The 20318-nt window shown below is 38.7% G+C and overlaps 1 protein-coding gene across 1 annotated transcript in view; it reads right to left on the reverse strand.

Moving 5' to 3' along the window:
* Window positions 1-3395: 3395 nt before the first annotated feature.
* The window catches only part of TSHZ1 (teashirt zinc finger homeobox 1), a 93695-nt gene continuing 76772 nt past the window's right edge, over window positions 3396-20318 (reverse strand). The window contains exon 2 of the mRNA XM_036751495.1: window positions 3396-7939. Within this exon, the coding sequence (XP_036607390.1) occupies window positions 4731-7939 (3209 nt within the window). The 3' untranslated portion in view covers window positions 3396-4730. The remainder of the gene's footprint in view (window positions 7940-20318) is intronic.

Raw genomic sequence — 20318 nt, forward strand, 5'->3', positions numbered from 1 at the left:
GGAAACGTAATTTTCTTCTTTTAGTCAATAACAATAAAAGATGATATCCAAAGTTGCAATACAAGGTCAGGATTGAAAAAGCATTCAAGTTCAATCCAATTTCTCATGCTAATGTCAATTAATATTTACCCCAATCCAATTCTTTCTGCTCTATGTTCCTTCTAATGCTCAGAAGGGAGAAACTCCTCCAAAATGCCCCCACTTTGGGTAGGTGAGGAGAATTCTTGCATGTCCATATAACCTTATGCTGAGACTTAATTATACACCTTTAAAAGAGCAAAATCTACTACACACAATTTAGAGAATTAAATTCATCTTAAATAGCAGAGTTTGTGGAAAAGACAAAATCCAATGTGGTTGATGGAAGGCAGACAGTACAGTACAAAGAATATTGGGTTTACAGTCAAAGGTCTTGGGTTCAAGAGTGACTTCTAACCTGAAATATCTGTGTGATGGGGTCAAATCACTTAACATACTATGCCTTAATTTCCTCACCTTTAAGATAAAGCAATTGTATTTCATGACCTCTAAGGTCCCTCCAAAGTTTAAATATGCAAAGGCATGATCCCTATCCTACATCCAACTTTCAATGATCAAAATTCACTTTGCAAGCAGCTTTGAAGTAGCTCAATGGACCTTAGAGCTGGAAGAGACTTCAGGAATGATTCCATATGCTGAATCCTGGGGCAGCTCACAGCACCATGGATAGATGGAGTCAGAAAGAGCTGAATTTGAATTCAGTCTGACACTTACTAGCTGCATGATCTTGGACAGGTCACTCACCCTCTTTTTGCCTCAGTTTCCTCAACTGTAAACTGTGGATAATAGCAACACCTACCTTGCAGGGTTGTCAGGAGGATCAAATGAGGTACTTGTAAAAAGCACTTAACACAGTACCTGGCACATAGTAGGTCCTACATAAATGTTTATTCCCTTCCCCTTCCCTGTACAAGAATCCTTCTACAACACACACAGTAAGTTGCCATCCAACCTTGACCAGAAAGCCTCCAGTGAGAAAGAACCAACCATCTTTCATGGCAGCAGATTCCACTTTTGGCTGGCTCTGTTAAGAAAGATTTTCCTGACATCCAACTCACTCTTGCTTCTTTGCGATTTCAAAGGATCATAGATTCTTGCACCAGAAGAGTCCTTAAAGGACTTCTCCTCATCTTACAAATGAGGAAACTGAGGCTTAACTCACTTGTCCAATATCACAAAGGTTGTAAGTAGTAGAGCTTGGATTCAAACACAGGTCCCATAATGTGTTATCTAGGGGTCTTTCCAGGGCTGCTAGATCTCCTTCTAATTCTGCCCTCTGGGAGCCAAGAACTAGCCTAATCACCCTTCTACAGGAAACTCTATCATCTTCCTTCTAAGTGTTGTCTTTTTCAGGATAAATATCTCCACTTCCTTCTACCAATGATCCTAAGGCATGATCTTAAGGTCCTTTGCCATCTTATTTGCTCTCTTCTGGGTGTCATTCACCAGGTGAACAATGCTATTTCTTAGGGACGATGCCCAGAACCGAACACAACTCTCCGGGTACAGACAGCAAGTTACTGTGGGAAGGGTACTGGGTTTGGAATAGAATCTGCCATTTACTACCTGATTGACCTCTAGCCTTCAGAATCCTCATCATTAAAATGAGGGGCTTGAACTAGTTAGCTTCTGAGGTCCCTTTCAGTTAAAAATCTATCACTCTAAATGGCCTCACCAGAGCAGAATATAGTAGGACTATCTTGGTGCTGCTGTTCAGTCGTTTCAATTGTCCAACTCTTTGTGGCCCCATCTGGGGTTTTCTTGGCTTTGATACTGGAGTATTTTGCCATTTCCTTCTCCAGCACATTTTTCAGATGAGGAATCGAGGCAAACAGAGTTAAGTGACTTGCCCAGGGTCTCACAGCTAATAAGTGTCTGAGGCTAGATTTAAATTCACATTTTCCTGATGCCAGGCCTGGGACTCTATCCACCATACCACCCAGCTGCCCTCAGCAGGACTATCACCTCCCTAGTATTGGATACAATGCATGTGTTAATGAAGCCTAACATCACATTAGCTTTTTTTTACCTGCCACATCACTCCATTGGCTCATATTGTACTTTTAGTTCACTAAAATCCCGTTATTTTTCATATTTGTGTTAGACATGACTCTAGCAACCAGTATTATAGATCTCTTGCTTCTCTACTGCTATACTTTACCTATTTCATAACCCTTTTATTCAAGAGAAATCTATAGGTATATGTTTTCAAGTCTATAGTAAAGTAATATATCCTCAAAGGATTATTATGCAAAGACCCTGAATTACTGCCATTGGCCTAATAGTTATTCTTCACTGTCACCCCTTGGGCCCAAAGTACATAATCATGCAGTAATTGAACTGAAATACCTGAATTGCTAGAACCCCTAAAGGACATAGGCATTCACTGATCATGAAAGGGTGGGGTGGTTTTTTTTGGTGGTTGTTGTTTTAAATAGCCTTACTGGCATCATACTATACTAGTAATAAAAAAAAACACCTGTGTAAACACAACTGACCGAGACCTATTCAGTTCTCCTAAAATCATTAAAGAAAACAGAACAATACTTGGCTGTCACTGCAATTAGAAATAACATAAAAGAAGTAATTAAAATACCACAGTTGTTTTTGTTGCTACTGAACATAATACTGTAAGCCTAACCTTTTTGAGAATGTGATTTTATGAAAAATTAAACAAGGAGCAGAAAAAGGAAATATTTCTCCTTAAATCATTAGCTCCAACTGAAGAAAATTTAGAAAATCCAAGATGTCTTAAATTTAACACTCGCCCCCCCCCCCATAGCACTTATATGTTAGAGCTGTCCTGATGGTCAGCACTCTCTGGCATTCTAAATGCAATCTGCAATGCACAAGAAAGAAATGAGGCCAAATATTTAATGTGAGGCTGTCAGCTTCCCTCAAAGCTTAATATTTAGAAAGAATGAAAAGAAATCTTTCTCTCTACTTCGACTCAGGACTATGACCAAAACCTCAAAGGTCTTTGCTACCACAGGAACTGCAAGACTCCCCCCCTCCCCCATGCCACAATCATGAAGCCCCTGAATGTACATGGAGAATAATATAAGTATTCTCAAATAGCATATATTCACTGAATGAACTTTCTTAGTCCAGCCTAGCACAGAACACTTATCACCCAGTGGATAAACCCAGAATGATTTTGTTACCCACTGGAGTTGAGATTTTAAGATCATTTTTTAAAAATATGTTAATACCGATCACATAAAGGAAATATGTCAGCACACAGATCACGAACAGATGATTTTGAATAGACTTTTGTTGGTCGACTGCTTAAGTGATACCTCTCGTTGCTGAAATAATACCTAAAAGGCAACATAATGACGACATGACAATGTATGTAAATCAAGAACTGTATGTGGGTTTATTTTACATTTGAGAAACAAGTGGATTTAATTGTGTGAACCAAAATGTACTGTACAATATTAATGATAGAACATCAAAATGTATAATTAATAGTGCATTGCTTGCTTTATTGTATTTATTTATTTATTTATTTTTGTCTGATAGTCCCTTTAAGTACATGCATCTGGAAAGATGCAGGTGCCGGTAAAATCTCTCTCTTTAAATCAAGCTGCAGGAACTAAATTTTATTCAAAAATTGTGGTTTTACATTATATACACAGAAATCGAATATAAAATGACAATATAAAAAGTTAAAAGAGAAAAGCATACAGCCAGAAGGTACAAAGAAAGTTGAACAGTTTTAAAATGGTACGATATGTAACATGTAGTAGTTTAAGCTGATGCTGGCAATTTACAAGGAAAAGACTCCAACATTTGCCCCAGGTTTTTTTTTCATTTACCAATGCAGCACGCTATAGAAAGGTCAGCTTGTACCAAAGCTTACATTTGTAAATAACTATAAACTGCAGTATTTTACAGGAAAAAAGAAATAGCATTTTTACATATTTTTAAATAACAGCTTGCATACTTTATTTTATTATTTTTTTTTTTTTGCCAAAAGTGGCATTTTTCAGCATCCAGAGGGTTTGGGCATAGTGGCAACTAGGGTCTGATTTTTTTTAAACTTGTACAGTTGTAGCTTCCTAACCCCATGAGTACTAGATAGCTTTCTATCTTTCAACAGCTGCATGCATGTTTTCTTCACAAACCAGTTCTGCATAAAAAAGCTTATTAGTTTTTTAATTATTAAATAAGTTTTGTGTCTGACACAGCTTTTTGATCTGAATGAAATATGCCTTTAAGTCTTTTTTTTTTTTTGGAAAAGGCACAGAAATGCTATTACAGTCCTCAAAGGGTTAAATTTGACACTACTAGGTTCTATGACCTTTATTGTCATGGCAATTTTGTAATTTTAGGATGTCTTTTTTATCATTGTTATTTGTGTCTTTCTTTACGGCTAAATTAATGTCTCTGAATAGTGTGTCCCACTATATCCTACAAAAGATAGCTTAACATCAAGAACAGATGTTGAAAATAAAGGTCAGACTTTGACTCACCAAAAAAAAAAAAACCAAAAAAAAAAAAACATGCACAGATCAGACAAAGAGCATATAAATATAACTACAAAATATGTGTAAGAAAAACCAAGGTCCAGATAGGCAGTTCCACAACAAAAGTAAGACTGATTTCAGAGGCTCAGATCAGGCCTAGTGCAGTACTATTCAGAAGTTTTAGTGCAATGTTCCCATGGTCACTTGCATACCTGGACGCTATTGTTTTTCTAGCTCAGTTACATAGATCAGGTGGTCCTCAGGGGATTTGCCATGTGTTTTACTAAGGTGCAGTTTGACTGCATGTTTGCTGGCAAAAGTCCGGTTACAGAGCTTACACTGGAATGTGGAGCCCAAGTCCTCTTCAGCAACTCCCAGTGTACCCAAAGTTTTGTTTGCGAGGACTTTTGAAACATTCTGCTGTTCTTGAATCTGAGTGAGTGGCAACTTGGACAGATCCTTCAAGCTAAAGCCCAAGTGTGTCTCTAGGTGACTTATGTATGTAGAAGCAGTCCTGAATTGAGAGGCACAATCATTGCAAAAGAAAACAGGATGCCCCGTGTCTAGGTTCTTTAAGAATTTAGTTCCACCTGTCCTCCTTAACTGATACTTCACATTGGCCAGCCAATGGCTAATGGTGGTCATGGAAAGACCAGTAAACTTAGAGATGTGCACCCGCTCCTGTGGGCCCAAGTCTGACATAATATATTTGCCTTCAGGAGTCTCTCGTAAGCTGGAAGCAAACTGAGCTTGAAGGATCAACAAATGCTGGGGATTCCAGTTAGACTGCCGCCCCTTCCTCTTGTGGACAGGTGACAGTTCGTCCAAAGCCTCCTCAAAGCTGCTCCCATCTGCATCGGATTTCTCGGAAACTGTGGAGGGGGTTGAAGACTTAGGAGTCAGGCGGCCTGTGAGGTTTTTCACCATGTCGGAGATGTCCATCAGTGCACTTTCCCGGAGAGGCGATGAAACTGAATCAGCTACACTAGAAACAAGGGGTTTATTTTTGGACTTGGTCAAGTCAATGGGCTGGTCACTGTTTTCATAGTAGTACCGGTCGATGGCATCAGCCTGTTTGACTGGGGTAGTGGGGTAGATAGGCTTGTCCAACATACTGTTGCTAATTTTATACAGCATAGCCAAAGGGTCTAAAGAAGGACTGACAGGTTTAGAAACTTTGCCTAGGTGGGTATTCATAATGGATTGTAAAGCACTCAGTGGGTTGATGAAAGATGGCTCCGGTGAATGATCTGTGATAATCCCTAGATTATTACAGCCATTGGTGACTTTTACTTTGAGAGGCTCTGTACCATTTGGGGTGTGAGCTTCTGCCGGACTGTCCTTTTTGGCCTTCTGCATGTCTGCATCAGGACTCTTCTTCTGCTGTGGTTTGCTGATTTCCTCAGATTTGGGGAAATCTTTATTCTCTTTTGCAACAGGAGATGTGGGCTTAGGTGGAGAACTCTTCTCCTTTTCCATAGGCTTTTCCTCCTTCTTCACACTGATTTTACCCGTCACCTTCTCAACCAATTCCTCCATAGCAGACACATTGCTTTTATGAGGTGGGGGGGTGAGGCTACCCGGAGAATGGACTAGCGCGTTGTGCTCTGAAGACAGGGACTTGACACTACTGGCATAGGATGGTTGCATCTGCACACTCTGGACGGCAGGTTGAAGAGGTTTCACTGTCCCTGGGAGCTGGTACGCGGCATGAATGCTAGGGTATCCTCCCCAGGAGGGTGCTCCATTCTGGGCCTTGCTGATAGCAGTAGTTACTGTGTTCTCTAGAGATTTTAATATATCTATCCCACCCTTCGGGCTATCATCCAAGTCCTCCTCTCGAAGATACTGATAAACAGTGGTTGGCTCAAATTTTTCTGCGGAGTCCTCATTCTCCTCCTTAATCTTCTTGTCTGCTTCACTGGCAGCAGGGACTTTCTCCTTCTCTGGCTCCTTCTTCTCCTCGGAAGTTGTCGACCCTGCCGGAGAGTCGGGCTGCTTCTTGATGTTAGAGGCAGGTAGCCGGGTATGTGTGGTGGGTGGCAGGGGTATAGACTGTATTTTTTCTTCAACCACGGGATCTAACACCAGCTGTTTCCCTTTCTTGGAGGCTGAGGTTGTCACCTTTAAGAAGTGGCCAGTGACCATCATGTGGGCAGTCAGCTGCTGCAGGGTATCATGAGAACTGCCACACTCCATGCATTTCAGGATCTGGGCTTTGCGAGCCTCAAACTGCCAAGTATAGCTAGCACCGTTCTGGTAGCCATAACGATTATTCGGCGTCACATACGGGTTTGCAGTTTTCTGATCTTTCGCTGATTCCGTCAATGCCACTTCTGCCGCAATCCCCGCTGGCTCAGGTGAACATGGCGAAGCCAAGTCCTGAAGTGCTCGTTTTTTGGTGGAAGGGACCAGCTTGGTGATGGCTGGCACTGGTTCCTTCAGAGGCACTTTCTGGTAATGCTTTGTTTTTATCATGTGGACACTCAGGTCTTGCAAAGATTCAAAGGAATGCCCACAGTACATGCATTTCAGCACTTTCTGGGCATCTTCCTTGCCCTCCATCTCCATCAGTGATCGCTTCCTGGGCTTGGACCACCTCTTGGTCTTTTCTGAGTCCTTATCTCTATTGTCATCACGGTAGTGTCCGGTCTCGTTCATGTGCACTGTGAGTTCCACCAGGGTATCGTAGGCAGCACTGCAGTCTTTGCATCGGAATTTACTAGCACCCGTGAATACTGATCCATACAGTTTGTTGTTCTGCCGATAAAGCTGTACCGTGCTAAAAAGGCTTGGCTCTGGGAGGAGTCCATAGGAGGAAGTCTGCTGTAAAGTTTTAGCCAGGGCTGCCTGGTGCCAGTCATACCCAGAGCTGCTGTTGTTGCTGTTGCCGGTGTTACTGCTACTGCTCGTGCTGGTGCCTGTACTTGTGTGGGTACTGGTACTAGTGCTGTGGGTGCTGGCACTGGTACTGGTGGTCGTGGTAGAAGTGGGGGTGGTAGTGGTGGTGCTCTCATTCTGGCTAGATTCATTGTTGCTGGTTGTCGAACTAGATTTCTTTAAATCTAAGGCTAGACTGGACCAGCAGGATTCAGAGAGTAAGTTTGCATACACAGCCTTTATTTGTGCCAAGCTGTCCTGTGGGTAGGGTGCAGTGTCTGTTGACTGAGGATCCTCTTTCTCTTCTTTAGCTGAAGAGTTTTTGAAATGGGCTACCTGGTCACTATTTTCACTGAATGGTGACCCATAACCTGCATCCTGATTGGTTGCAGTGCTTACTGGCGAGTCCTGGTAGCTCTGAGCCTCTTTGATTTCTGTTTCTTCATTGCACAAATACTCACTTTCCTGTATGTCCAAAGACAGCCCATCATCCTCTACACTTTCTTCATCTATTTCTGCTGCCTTCAATTCTTCCTCAGGAACATAAGCTAGAATGGAAAGACAAGAACTAGTCAGGGGAAGCAAATCACATCAAAGACGACAAACCACTTCCAGCCCCTTAAGACCTGCTCAAGCTCAGCTCTCATGCCACAGTGATATGGAGCATATGCATGCCAGCCTTATAACCCTCAGACAACCTTTAGAGCTCAGCACACACACAAGTTTCTAGATAAAATTTCACTCAAGTAGTATAACCATAGATCCATGATCTTCCACATATCTTAAGAGGATCACTATCTAAGGGAGCTTGGGGCAAGGTTTAGAACAGACACATCTAACTTTCCCTGATAAAGTATAGCTGGATCCCCTTCTGCACTCTAAGCAGCACATATTTTTAAACATCAATCAGAAAGGATTTAGTTGTTGACTTGTTAAACAGGCTATTTCATAGACAGTATTTATAACAATTTCTATAATAAAAAAAAAACAGCCCTCACTGAAAAAGGAATAAAAATACTATGCTTTTCACTCAAAAATAAGCATACAACAAAACAGCATCAGTCCAGTGCAATGATCCATAGAAGGGACACCCCCATGGGGTGGAAGCTACATGGTCAATCAGCCTCCAAATATCCCCAGTTAACCTGTTTAGAGGGCTTAAAATTCTCACCAAAGACCCACTCTTTTAGGTTTAAGGCATTAGCTACCAAAAGCCCCCATTTCAACATAATTATGTTTCCTGGGAGGGGTAGCGCATTAACCAATTACCACTAATCACCTAATCACATTATGTTACCTGGGAGGGGTTCTGCATTAACCAATTATCACTAATAATCACATTATCAGAAAGCAGAGCCCCAAGGAATGGATCACAGAATAAGTAAATGCTAATGGAGGATAAGTATCCCCAGGAAGGGGGAAAAGAAAGGGCTTGGGGGCTATACCTGAGGATAAGCCCCGGTGAAATGAGCTGATAAGCTGGGAGAAGAGATTGTTGAGCAAATGGAAGCACTCTGAAGACACAGGTAAATTTTGTGGGTGAATCAAGGGTGAAAAGGGACAGAAGAGTACCAAAGATACACAAAAGAAAACTTCATCTCCACAATTCTGCCTAGGCCCAGCCCTCTCTACAAGTATGGGGTGACTATGAAGTTGTGGACAAACACATTTAACAGAATTCGACAAATACTTATGAGTAATAATTGATATTTGTATAATTCTCTAAAGTGTAACAAAAGCTTTTACATACATTATCCCATTTGATCCTTGCAAAAACCAATGAGATATATAAAAAAATCTAAGTGTCTTGACCATGGTCATAGAATTATCAAGTGTCTGAGATGGGTTTTAAGCTCAGATTTTTTTCTACTTGCAAATTCAGCTCTTTCTGCATTGTGTCACACTGTCTAACAGAAAACTGACTATGGCATGTCCTCCATGGACCCCAGAGTCAAGTATGATGAAAATGCCCATATACAGATAAATATAATATTAAATAATAAATTTTAAGTGCATAAGGGAAATGCAAACAAGTACTTTGTGAAATGTGATGTAATTACCAATTGGATGAAATCAAAGTCTTCCTGGAGGAAATACAGTGGAGAGAATGCTGGCTCTGGAGTCTGAGGAGCTGGGTTAAAAACCTACCTATGATACTAACTACCTTTGGAAAAGCCATTTAATCATCTCAGGCCTCAATATCGGGTGGTAGTGGTGGTGCTCTCGTTCTGGCTAGACTCATTGCTGCTGGTTGTCGAACCAGATTTCTTTAAATCTAAGGCTAGACTAGACCAGCAGGATTGGAAAAGCCATTTGATCATCTTGGGCCTCAATTTCCTCAAACTTAAAATAAGGGGTTTGGACTAGATGGCTTCTGAGGTTCCCTCCAGCTCTGCATCAACGATCCCATGATAGAAATAAAATGAGGTGGTATTTGATTTAGGCATTTAAGGAGAAGTAAAGATTCAACATGTAGATCTGAAATAAGAGAGTAGAGTCAGAGGGAGGACTATACTAGGCACTGAGTAAAGTCAGAAAGAAAAGCAGGTTTGGGGTAGGGGTGGAAAAAATCTTGAAGAGTACAATGAGGAAGGGAGGATTCTGGGAAATGACCAATATTTTTCTAAAAAGCATCAATAATCTTTTTAAGAAAAAAAACCCTGATCTTGGAAATCTTGATTATAAACTAGGTAGAGATGTGTAATAGGGTTTTTGAAATGCCTACATATGACAGAAGAGTCAATACTCTTTATTCTTTCAAGTGGCTCTAAATGTTTATCCTTTGACCAGGCTAATTGGAACATTTGCCTATAGGCATGTCTATCTATTAATTTCTATATTTAGGATATAATAATAATTGAGCTGAATATGTTCATTAATGTGTATGTGTTTACATGTATAGAAATAATATATTCACATACATGTATAATATTTGTTTACATATGTGTTTTTGCCTATGTAGATTGTTAGACTAATCACTGATCTTATTAGGGAAATATTTTAATATTCAGGGGTCTTAGTACAATGAGCATAATGTACCATAAAATAGAGCATCTGGTGGACCTTATATATAGGAAAGTCTTTGACCATTTATATTAGGCTGGACTTCCTCTAGGACAATAACAAATACCTTAGGTGAGCATATGTGTCCTTGTTTCACACCTTACTTGATGTTAATACTCAGACAACTGTAGAATAAAATTAGCTCTGTGACTGGCTATCTCAGAACCTTCTGTGACTATAAAAACGCTTGAGAGATTCCTTGTGGAAATCAAAACTGTAGACCTTCTCCGCTTATGTAAATGCTTTTTTCAATTCAATCCAACAAACATTTCTTAAGTAACTACTACGTTCCAGGCACCATGCTAGGCTTTGGGGATACAGGGACAAAAATGAAACACTCTCTACCGTCATAGAGCATAACCAAAGCTTAATGTTGTACTCTATGTTATCTTGTTAACCATGTGACTATGAAGATGATGTCTGCTGTAGAAAATCATTTGCAGGAGTCTGACTATTCCCTTCATAGATTTTCATCAGGATGCCCTAGAAATGTGTGTAGATGATTCTCATAAAGATTTTATAGCGATGCTAAAGCAGGCAGATAGGCTAGTAGTTATTGACATCCTCTTGATTTCTTTTTAAAAATATATCACCTTTTCCAAATATCTTAGCATTTTGCCCTTTTTTACAGACATATTGAAAATCAATCCCTCAATGCTAATGAAATTATGTTGTACATTATCACAGCTTTCTTCTCTGAGTACAGGGTCTAGTCCATTGGCTCTTCCTGCCTCTATCTTATTTAGTGCTATTTCTGTATCTCCAAATTACACACTGGGGACTGAAGCATTAGAGATTGTCTATCTGTAGGGTTTCCTTGTCAATGTGCTATTCTACAGACGTGACATTCCATCACCTACACCTACATCACCTACATGCCCCTGCACAAGCCATCTCCTGTGATTAGAATGCTCTTCATCCTCACTGGCTCACCTTGAAATCTCATATCCTTTCAAAACTCAGCACTCCCTTCCCTTTAGTGCAACCCCACAATTCAATGTGTATTTATTTTGAATATGGTCCATATTTACTTATCTAGAACACTGTAGGTGCTTAATACATGACTATTGACTGATACAGTAAACAGTTCGTGACAGAAATACTAACACATCTGTCACATTTTTCATCCATTTGCTATCCTTCCTGTTTCATCTTTAAATACTCGGGATAATCTGACTCAGCTGGGTCTTATGCCAAGCTTTCTACAGATTCATTTTTCTTTCCATTGTTCCTTGCAGAAATACTGCTGATATTTTTCCATGATTTTTCTCTGTAAGGCTTTATAAATGAGTTAATATTCTAAACTTAGCAAAGCGCTTGCTCATTAAGGCAGTTTCTGGGCTTTCTTGTCTCCTCATTGTGGTGAATGTTTTATGGTGTTGATTAAACCTCCTTAGGAAATGGCAACAGCCTGTGTCAATGTCTTTTCCTTTATCAATTCCTCATTTTTCAGCACCAATAGCTTATTTGAATAGGTAAGTTGCAACTCCTATACCTGCATTCAGTTATACTTCTGTTAATATTCATTAGTTTAAATTTTTTTAAATTTTAGATTAAAATTAAAATTTTACCTTGAGTTTAATGATCAATTTCCTAAAAATGCTGGCATCCCTGTTGTGAAATGAAAGACGTGAAGTTCACTTTAACTTCAGTAACACTTTCAAAGAACCAAGCTTTGCCCTTATACTAAATGTGATGGAAGTATTTTATTTGATCTGGTTCCTCTCTATGGAAAGTGATTTTCTTCAGATTCATTTGCTATGCATTTGAACTACTTTCATATAAACAAGTAACATACCAAAGTAGGAAAATTGCTGTAGCTCCCTATTTCCAACCAAAGGCTGATTGTAGTTACAGAGCTTGTTCAGCTCTGAATGATACTTCCATTCCTAAATAGAAGCTAATGGCAGAAGAGGGACATAAATTAAACAATGAACAAGCATTTATTAAGTATCTACTATATACCACACACCATTGGGAATACAAACACAAAAGTAAGTTGGTTCCTGCTCTCAGGGAGCTCAAATTTTTCCAGGGAGATATAAGACATATTAAGGAGTGGTGCCCAAGGAAGGGAGTTTTGATCTACGGCTAGGCAGTCACAAGGATTGTAACTGGACTTAGAAGGCAGTAAACTTAGATGCTTTATCCAGTAGCAATAATAATACTAACGTGATTATTGTTCCCTGACACAAAGAATGGAAGGGGATGGGAAAGCTGGAGAAGGGAGGCATCAGGACAAATGGCAAGATTCTCACAATGGTTCCAGGGGTGGGGAACCTTCAGCCTCAAGGCCACATGTGGCCCTCTAGGTCATCAAGTGCAACCCTTTGACTGAATCCAAACTTCACAAGGCAAATCTCCTTAATAAAAGGGTTTGTTCTGTAAAACTTGGATTCAGTCAAAAGGCTACACCCAAGGACCTAGGGACCTAGAGGGGTTCCCTACCCTTGGGTTAGGCCCTAGCCTCCTGATAGCTAGCTGAGACTGAAAGGGTTATATTATTCATTTGCTCATTTATCCAAGACCCACTGAGTTTGTTTTGCGTACAGGGAACAGTGCTAAATAATATGAAAAAGTAGAGAGGAATGAGGGCTTTAGATGATACCAAGATTCAACAATGTAAATCGAGCTCTTTTCTGGAATCATGCCTGTGATACTCTCTTTTTATAAATTATCTTCTGTGTCCCCCTCTCCACTATTTCTCTTCCACCTCAGACAGTGTACAAGCTTAATTAACCCTTTTAACCAATCCTTCCCAGAAATTAAGCTAACCTGTTTCTGTTTTCTTGAGGGAGGACAGTGTCTGGGAAAGAGTCAGTGGAAAGAACAAAGTGTCTTTTCCTCTATTCATGGTTCTGGGGGCTCTTAAATTCTATGTGCACTGCATTAACCTAAATATATATCCTTGAAAAGCAATGGAGCCCAGGTCAGCAAGTCATGGCTACCATTCTACAAAAAGTTTAATAAAACAAGTTGGAAGTTCCCTTTATGATCAAATATGGTCTACTTCTAGGGGAAAAAATACGCCTTACCCCCTTTGCCATGCAGAGGTCACCTGGAAAACTTGAGTCAAACCTCGCATTGGTAGGATTCAGATGATTCCATAATAGGATCTCAGGTCTAGTCTAACCCTGAATCCTTGCCATGCAGTCATGGAACAAGTGAAATAAGTGATAGGTACTTGGAGTTACCTATATCAGCTTAAGGACTGTGGTCTAACTAGGTGTTGATCTGAACAGTCTCATGGCTCTGTAGTAGTGCAAACCCAAATCAAACATGTAGTCTGGTAAACAGTCCATTGACTGATTCCATTTTATTCTCTATTGTTCAAACAGGGAAGAATAGGATTAAACAATAATAAAAACCTGAGTGATTTTTGTCATGGATGTTTGTTGGAGACCTTAATTTCTCTGGGGTAAGCCAGCTTGGAAAAGGGCTGGACCAGTCTATGTAATCCAGGGACTTCAGCCAGGTAATACCTAGATTCTCTAGGTAACATATAAGTGAAGGGGTCCTACTCCCCACACCTCAAAAAGCTTATAGCTACTGGGAAGGATAGAGAGAATTAAACTCCCTTTGTTTGGATGGATAGCTACTGACTTAAACTGGCTGCTGTTGTGACATCCTTGATAAAGGTCAAATTCTAAACCATCTGATCACTGGCCTAAGCATAACCATGTGCTTGCCCTTCCAATTCCACTGTACCATGGCCATGCAGACAAGCAAAGGACCACTGGGAGGAGGGACTTTGGGGTAAATACACAGCAATCTAGTATACATCACAGGGCATGTTCTTGTTTTAACATAATGTCATACAAGCATCATATTTAATGAAAGATATATTCTGGGTTTTTTTTAAATGGGAGCCAATGAAAATAAAACTGTCCCCAAAATGTTATATTTATACATGTATAATCTGTACATATTTAATATATAAACATATATTGACATATATATATATAATTAGACCTCATATTAATGATATACAACAATTCTGAAGAAAAGTTAATCACTCAAATTGCTAAGTTAGCCAATTCTCCTCTTTCAAGCATCAGTTATTCCATCTCTGGTCTATCTGGGCTCATTTTCTTCCTCTCCTTTTTTTCTCCTGCTGTCTGCTTCAGCTATTTCCCGGCTTACTACAATCTCTGCCAGAAAACAGAGGAAGGAAGGGAGAGGTTGTAAAACTCAAACCAGGCAAAAAATGTTCCTCGTTAGCAACTCTTCTACAGATCTGATAGGAAAGAGGTTGAAATAAATGACAAAAATAAGGTTCGGGGATTTTGTTTATGGAGGCTTTCTCTTTCCCTCATTAGCACGTATAATTGAGAGTTGGCTACAAATAAGGGAAATGGATATTTTAAAGGGACAAATATAAAACATAGGACTACACTCCCAGCTTGGTTATTGGCTTACAGTAAATATCAAACTTTGCTATTGTATTGCCACCTGGTGAAACTATATAATCGTACCAAATTACGTGTTTATCTACATCAAACTATTTTTTAGTCTGGCAAATGTGATATTCATGAACAGATGGCCATTATATCAAAATACATTTACTCCAAGGGCCCAATTCACAAAAGTGGCTTACATGAACCTAAGTGATAAATGTACATTTTCATTGCACTATAGAACCTTACTGTACACAGCTTCCTCCAGATTTACGATGGAGCACTTTTATTGAAATCTCATCTTGGTAGTACAATGCAGGTGGGTTTTCTGCGAATCAGAACACACCTTAGAAATATATAATGAGAAAATCTGTAGTTAGAGAATTTGTTCTTTCCCATTCTCAGAGGAATGTTGATATGTAAGCAAGTTGTATGAACAATGACTTGATAAAATGGGTGTGAGGCTCCTTGCAGGAAGGCTGAAGGTAAACTAGAGAAAGTGCAAATCATAATTCTGCTCTTCTGTGCTAAGTAAAAAAAAAATTAATCTTATCATGATGGCAAATTTTGGTTGCTTCATATCATCTATTACTAATATACTCTGCATATATACTTGCTGATTTACCACAGAAACGATTCTTCATTTAAAAGACCCCGTTGGAAAATATTTTAGGGAGTACTAGAGTTCGCAACTAATATGACATTGATGTTAACTGTAGTTTCAATTAGGAATCTAGAATTAACTTATACAATAAACATAATTTCTCTCATCCCACTATTATTTTGAGAACTCAATCTTTATTCAGTGAATAAGCATAAAAAAATCTCAAGGTCCCATAAATGCATTTTTTTTTCATTCTTCCATACTCCTTCCTCCAAACTTCTTAAAGCATTTGCTATAATTCCTGCATTTGTAGTGAATTTCTTTTACTAAATTTTTAAACAGTACAACATGAGTCAAAGCACTATTAAAATGGAGATCTTAAAGACCTAAAAGTTGTTAGGGAAACATATATTATGAAAAACGGAAAAACAAATTGAAAGGAGATGAAAAAGCAGGAGCAAACAGCTCCCGTACAGGAACATGAGAGAATGAGCACACAGATGTTCTACTAACCATTGGTTTGTTTGTTTGAAATGTACCATTGAAATATTCTTTTATTCTGAAAACTAAAAAATAAAGCCCCCTAAAGCAACGCAGTTTGTACCCATGTACAAGCAAACAGATAATGACTAAAAGATAACTTGGGAGAGCTAAGCTAATGGGCAGTTAGGTGGCACAGTGTATAGAGTGCAGGTCCTGGAATTGTGCTTCCTGAGTTCAAATCTGGCCTCAGACACTTACTAGCTGTGTGACCCTGGGCAATTCACTTTATCCTGCTTGCCTCAGTTCCTCATGAGTAGCATGAGCTGGAGGAAGGCACCACTCCAGTATTTTTATCAAGAAAACCTTAAATGGGGTCATGAAGAGTCATGACTGAAAAACAATTGAACAGCAAAAAAAAAAAAAAAAAACCTGATAAAAACATATACAAACACATCCTTGGGATGTCATGGAGATATTGGCATTCCTGAGGTCAATATTCCCGAATACTGAACTCAAAATGTTTGCACCCACCCCTGCATTTTCTGTGTGGAGACAGAGGAGATATTAATACTAAAGCAGGTTGGAAACTACCTTCAGTGAAAGTCAAACTGGAAGCTTTTACTTAGAAAATCCACTTCGAGATCCTGAAATAAGGAGCAAACCTAAGCCCAAAGGCACCACTTCTTTCCCCCCAAAAAATTTGTTTGCCATCATATATACCCAATTCTTAAAATCAACAGATTATCATAATTGGGTAATTCAGTTACCTCTCTAATACTGCATGTGTCAAAGCTGCCTACCAAAGAGTCTTACACTTAGTCATCTAGGTAGGAAATGAGTTTAAAACCAGCAGCAAAAAAACACCAAGAGCTAGAAAATTTTAGAAACATACGTGTGTATATGTATATATACGTATATACATACTTACACACACACATATATATCTTTAATAAAACACTTAAAATTCTAGGTTAAAAGAACAGAAATGTGAATTTAAAACCCTTCTGGAAATTATATGTATGTATATGTGTGTGGGCAGCTGAGTTATTAATGAATGACCAACTGTTAGCACGAATGATTAGAATTTTAATATTTAAAAATGCTACTATCCGCTAGAAATTATGCATCAATATGATACACAAGATAGCTACCACATAGCCCACATAATGGGCTCAACATATAATTAGTATTTTTAAGAGTTACCATAATATAAATTTATACAATTCCTTGGCTATTTTTAAAAACAGTCTGAATTAATAAAAAATTGCATCACATTTAAAAAAAAGGATCATTCCCTAACTATGTAATTATGAAGTCTACTCTGGCTATCAGCAGTCAATTGTCATAATAACTTTCCTCAAATGTTTTTCTTTTAAGTTATCCTGGGGAAAAAAAGTAATAGAAATCATAAAAACTTGCAAGAGTTTTTGGGGGATGACTCCAACTGTGTTGACGTGCATTGCTATGTGCCTTTCCCCTTTTATCACAGTGCTAGGTAGGTACATAAATACACACACACAGGGCACACGCACAGATGCACTTTCTATAAAAGACGAATTTATTTGTGAGAATCATTTTTTTCATTGCCATAGGCATTCATTTTTTTAAAACCTCTCTAGTTCATATTGGTACAAATGTACTATAATGCACTACAGTATATGCAGGAATGTAATAGTGCTGGCAATGGGGCCATCATATGGTATTTCACAAGGTGAACAGGATTTTCTATTCTAAAAGATTTTTTCTTGGTGAGAGATGACACTGAAGTACTAAAATATAATCAAAGTGGTTACGTATTCTTTTCCCCAAAATCCCCACCAACCCTACTGTGAAGCACCTCCACTTTCTTCCTTATAGCAGGCCCCACCTCAACCTTACCCTGTCCCTGGAAATTTGGATGAATGAGTAAACTGTGGGAATCTTAAATGTGAAATTTTCTTTCTCAGTTACTCAGAACGATAAATGACATCTTCCTCCATCAAATAAAACAAAGACTCCAAATCATGATTTCTGCCATTTTTTTGTGTCAAAACAGCCTCCTTTCACTCCCCCGTGCACTTCCTGAGCCTAACACAATGCTGCAAAATGTGACTGTTAACATGTACAGTATGTCCTAGAGTGAGTGGGAAAATATATTGAGCAGCACTACAGATTGCTTTAAAGCCATCTGAACAAGCAAACAAAACCACCAGTACAGTAACATAATGCTGCCAATCTTATTTTGCGTGTATATAAAGAAAAAACACACATACACACAAATACACATACACAAATGCTCTATAAGCCCATACTCTATATAAATGGGGGCTGGTGAAAGGAGAATGGGGAAGAAGAGGAAAGAGAGCTTTATATTGTGGTTGGGCTGTCTTTTATTAAACCTTGTTAATATTTTTGCCCATAAAATGTGCCTTCTGGATGCCAATGTCTCCCTAAAGATGTGCTGTCATCTTCGAGCAGCATTAAAAGCTCTGCATTCTAATGTAAGTGGACACAAGGCGATATATATGGTCCATGTTAGGGGTAGAGCACATAATCACATTTGCAGTGAGAGGATTTACACTGTAAATACACATCTGTTGTCTGAAATATATACACAGTGAGAGAGAGAGACACATCTTCAATTTTAAAATTATAATGAAACACAAACATTGGAACTTTAGCTGTGAAATTAGTAAAATTATATTTTTCAACTTACGACCCCAGCATTTCAAGGGCAATTAAAAAAACTATCTTTTTCCCCCTTTAAAGAAAACATGATTTTCTGTATTCAACAATCATTTCAAGAGTAGCAAGAAGTGACAGCTGTATTTGTTTTTAATGGCTAAATGTGGTAAAGTTCCAAATTCCCTTGAGCCTTAACAACACTGGCTCCAAGCAATTAGATTTTTATTCCCCCCGAACCTGAATCTTAATCTGTACCCCAATTATGTGCAAAATAAAGAACGTGTTTGTGTGAACCGTCACCATGTGATATTCCATAACAGGTGAGTGTTACTATAGCTGCTAAAGCTTACATACTTGCTATGCATTAACATCATTTCTTCAATTATGTCCACAAAACCTCACACACCCTTACAATGTCACTAAAGCAACAATGAACCAGGGCATCTGCCCCTTACATACTGTAACCTTTAAAATGTACAGAATTCAATCGGGGGGCTCCTAAGCCAGCAAAAAAATATAATGGTTATTCAAAATGTCCAGTCCCACAGTGTACCATGTGCTCACTGTCTGTTTCTGCATGACGCCGAAGCATCCAGATGAAAAGTGAAAATTCACTCAATCAGCCAGATGTTCAGTCTACGCAATACCTAATATCTAACTATCTGGAAATATCCAGATGTTAAGTGCTATAGAGAAAAAATGCTGGTATGACTGACTGAATTTTTAAATTTTAACTTAAACTGTTTTGTGATTATATATGTTGGGTGGAAGGAAAAAGAGAATTACAGATTTCAGCCATTTTTAGATATGGATAAAGATACAATATTTTCAAAAGAAAATATCTGAAATAATTCACATTTTTTAAAAATCTTCAAACTAATACTGATAAGGTTGGAAAATGAATATAAAAGGTCATGTATGAAATGAATAACAAGGCTGGTATTTCTTCTACTAAACAACTAGATAATTTCCTAGGAAGTATGGTAAAACACAGTGAAGACTGTAAAATGAGAGGTCCAAGAATTTTTTTTTTAATTTATGTTTATAGTGATGAGCGCTCAAATAAAATGGTTAGTTTTTATATTAGCTACTGAGAAAAATAAGAGTGTTTCAGGCAATCACAGGTCTTTTCTAATAGGAAGATAGGATTTATTTATAATTACATAAAAAAAGAGAAAGAGAGAAAATGCAAGTGTCCCTACTCCTTTGTATTTTAATGCAAAAGTCCTAAGAGATATAAACACCTCTGTGGTTTCAGTCAGCTGAAGATAACCCTTATAGGCAGCCCATTACAGAGCAACAAAATACCCCTCACCCCTTTCTCACCATTTTCTCTCTCCTCTCACTCCCAGAATGAACTGAAGAAATTATTAGCCAAGGTTTGCAACAGAAGACCAAGGCATCTTGCATGCCAGCATATTTTTGCAGTGATTCTAATCTGAAAGATTTACTTGCTCTTCCTCTTCTATCTGATAAACTATACATTCAAGCCTTCTCATTAGTGTTCGGATCACCAAAGGGAGCTGGAGATGAATCAGTCCATGCACCCCTCCCCTCCCTGCTCTGTCGAGATTATTCCATTGAAATGTTCATTTTCATCCCTGCTGGCAACATTAGAATGGAAGTATTTAACCTGTTTCCATTACTTATACAAATTACCATTATGGGGTAGGACAGATGTTAGAATCATGCCACATAACTGACTTCCATACATTC

The sequence above is a fragment of the Trichosurus vulpecula genome, chromosome 1 (genome assembly GCF_011100635.1).
Source record: "Trichosurus vulpecula isolate mTriVul1 chromosome 1, mTriVul1.pri, whole genome shotgun sequence".
NCBI lineage: Eukaryota > Metazoa > Chordata > Mammalia > Diprotodontia > Phalangeridae > Trichosurus > Trichosurus vulpecula.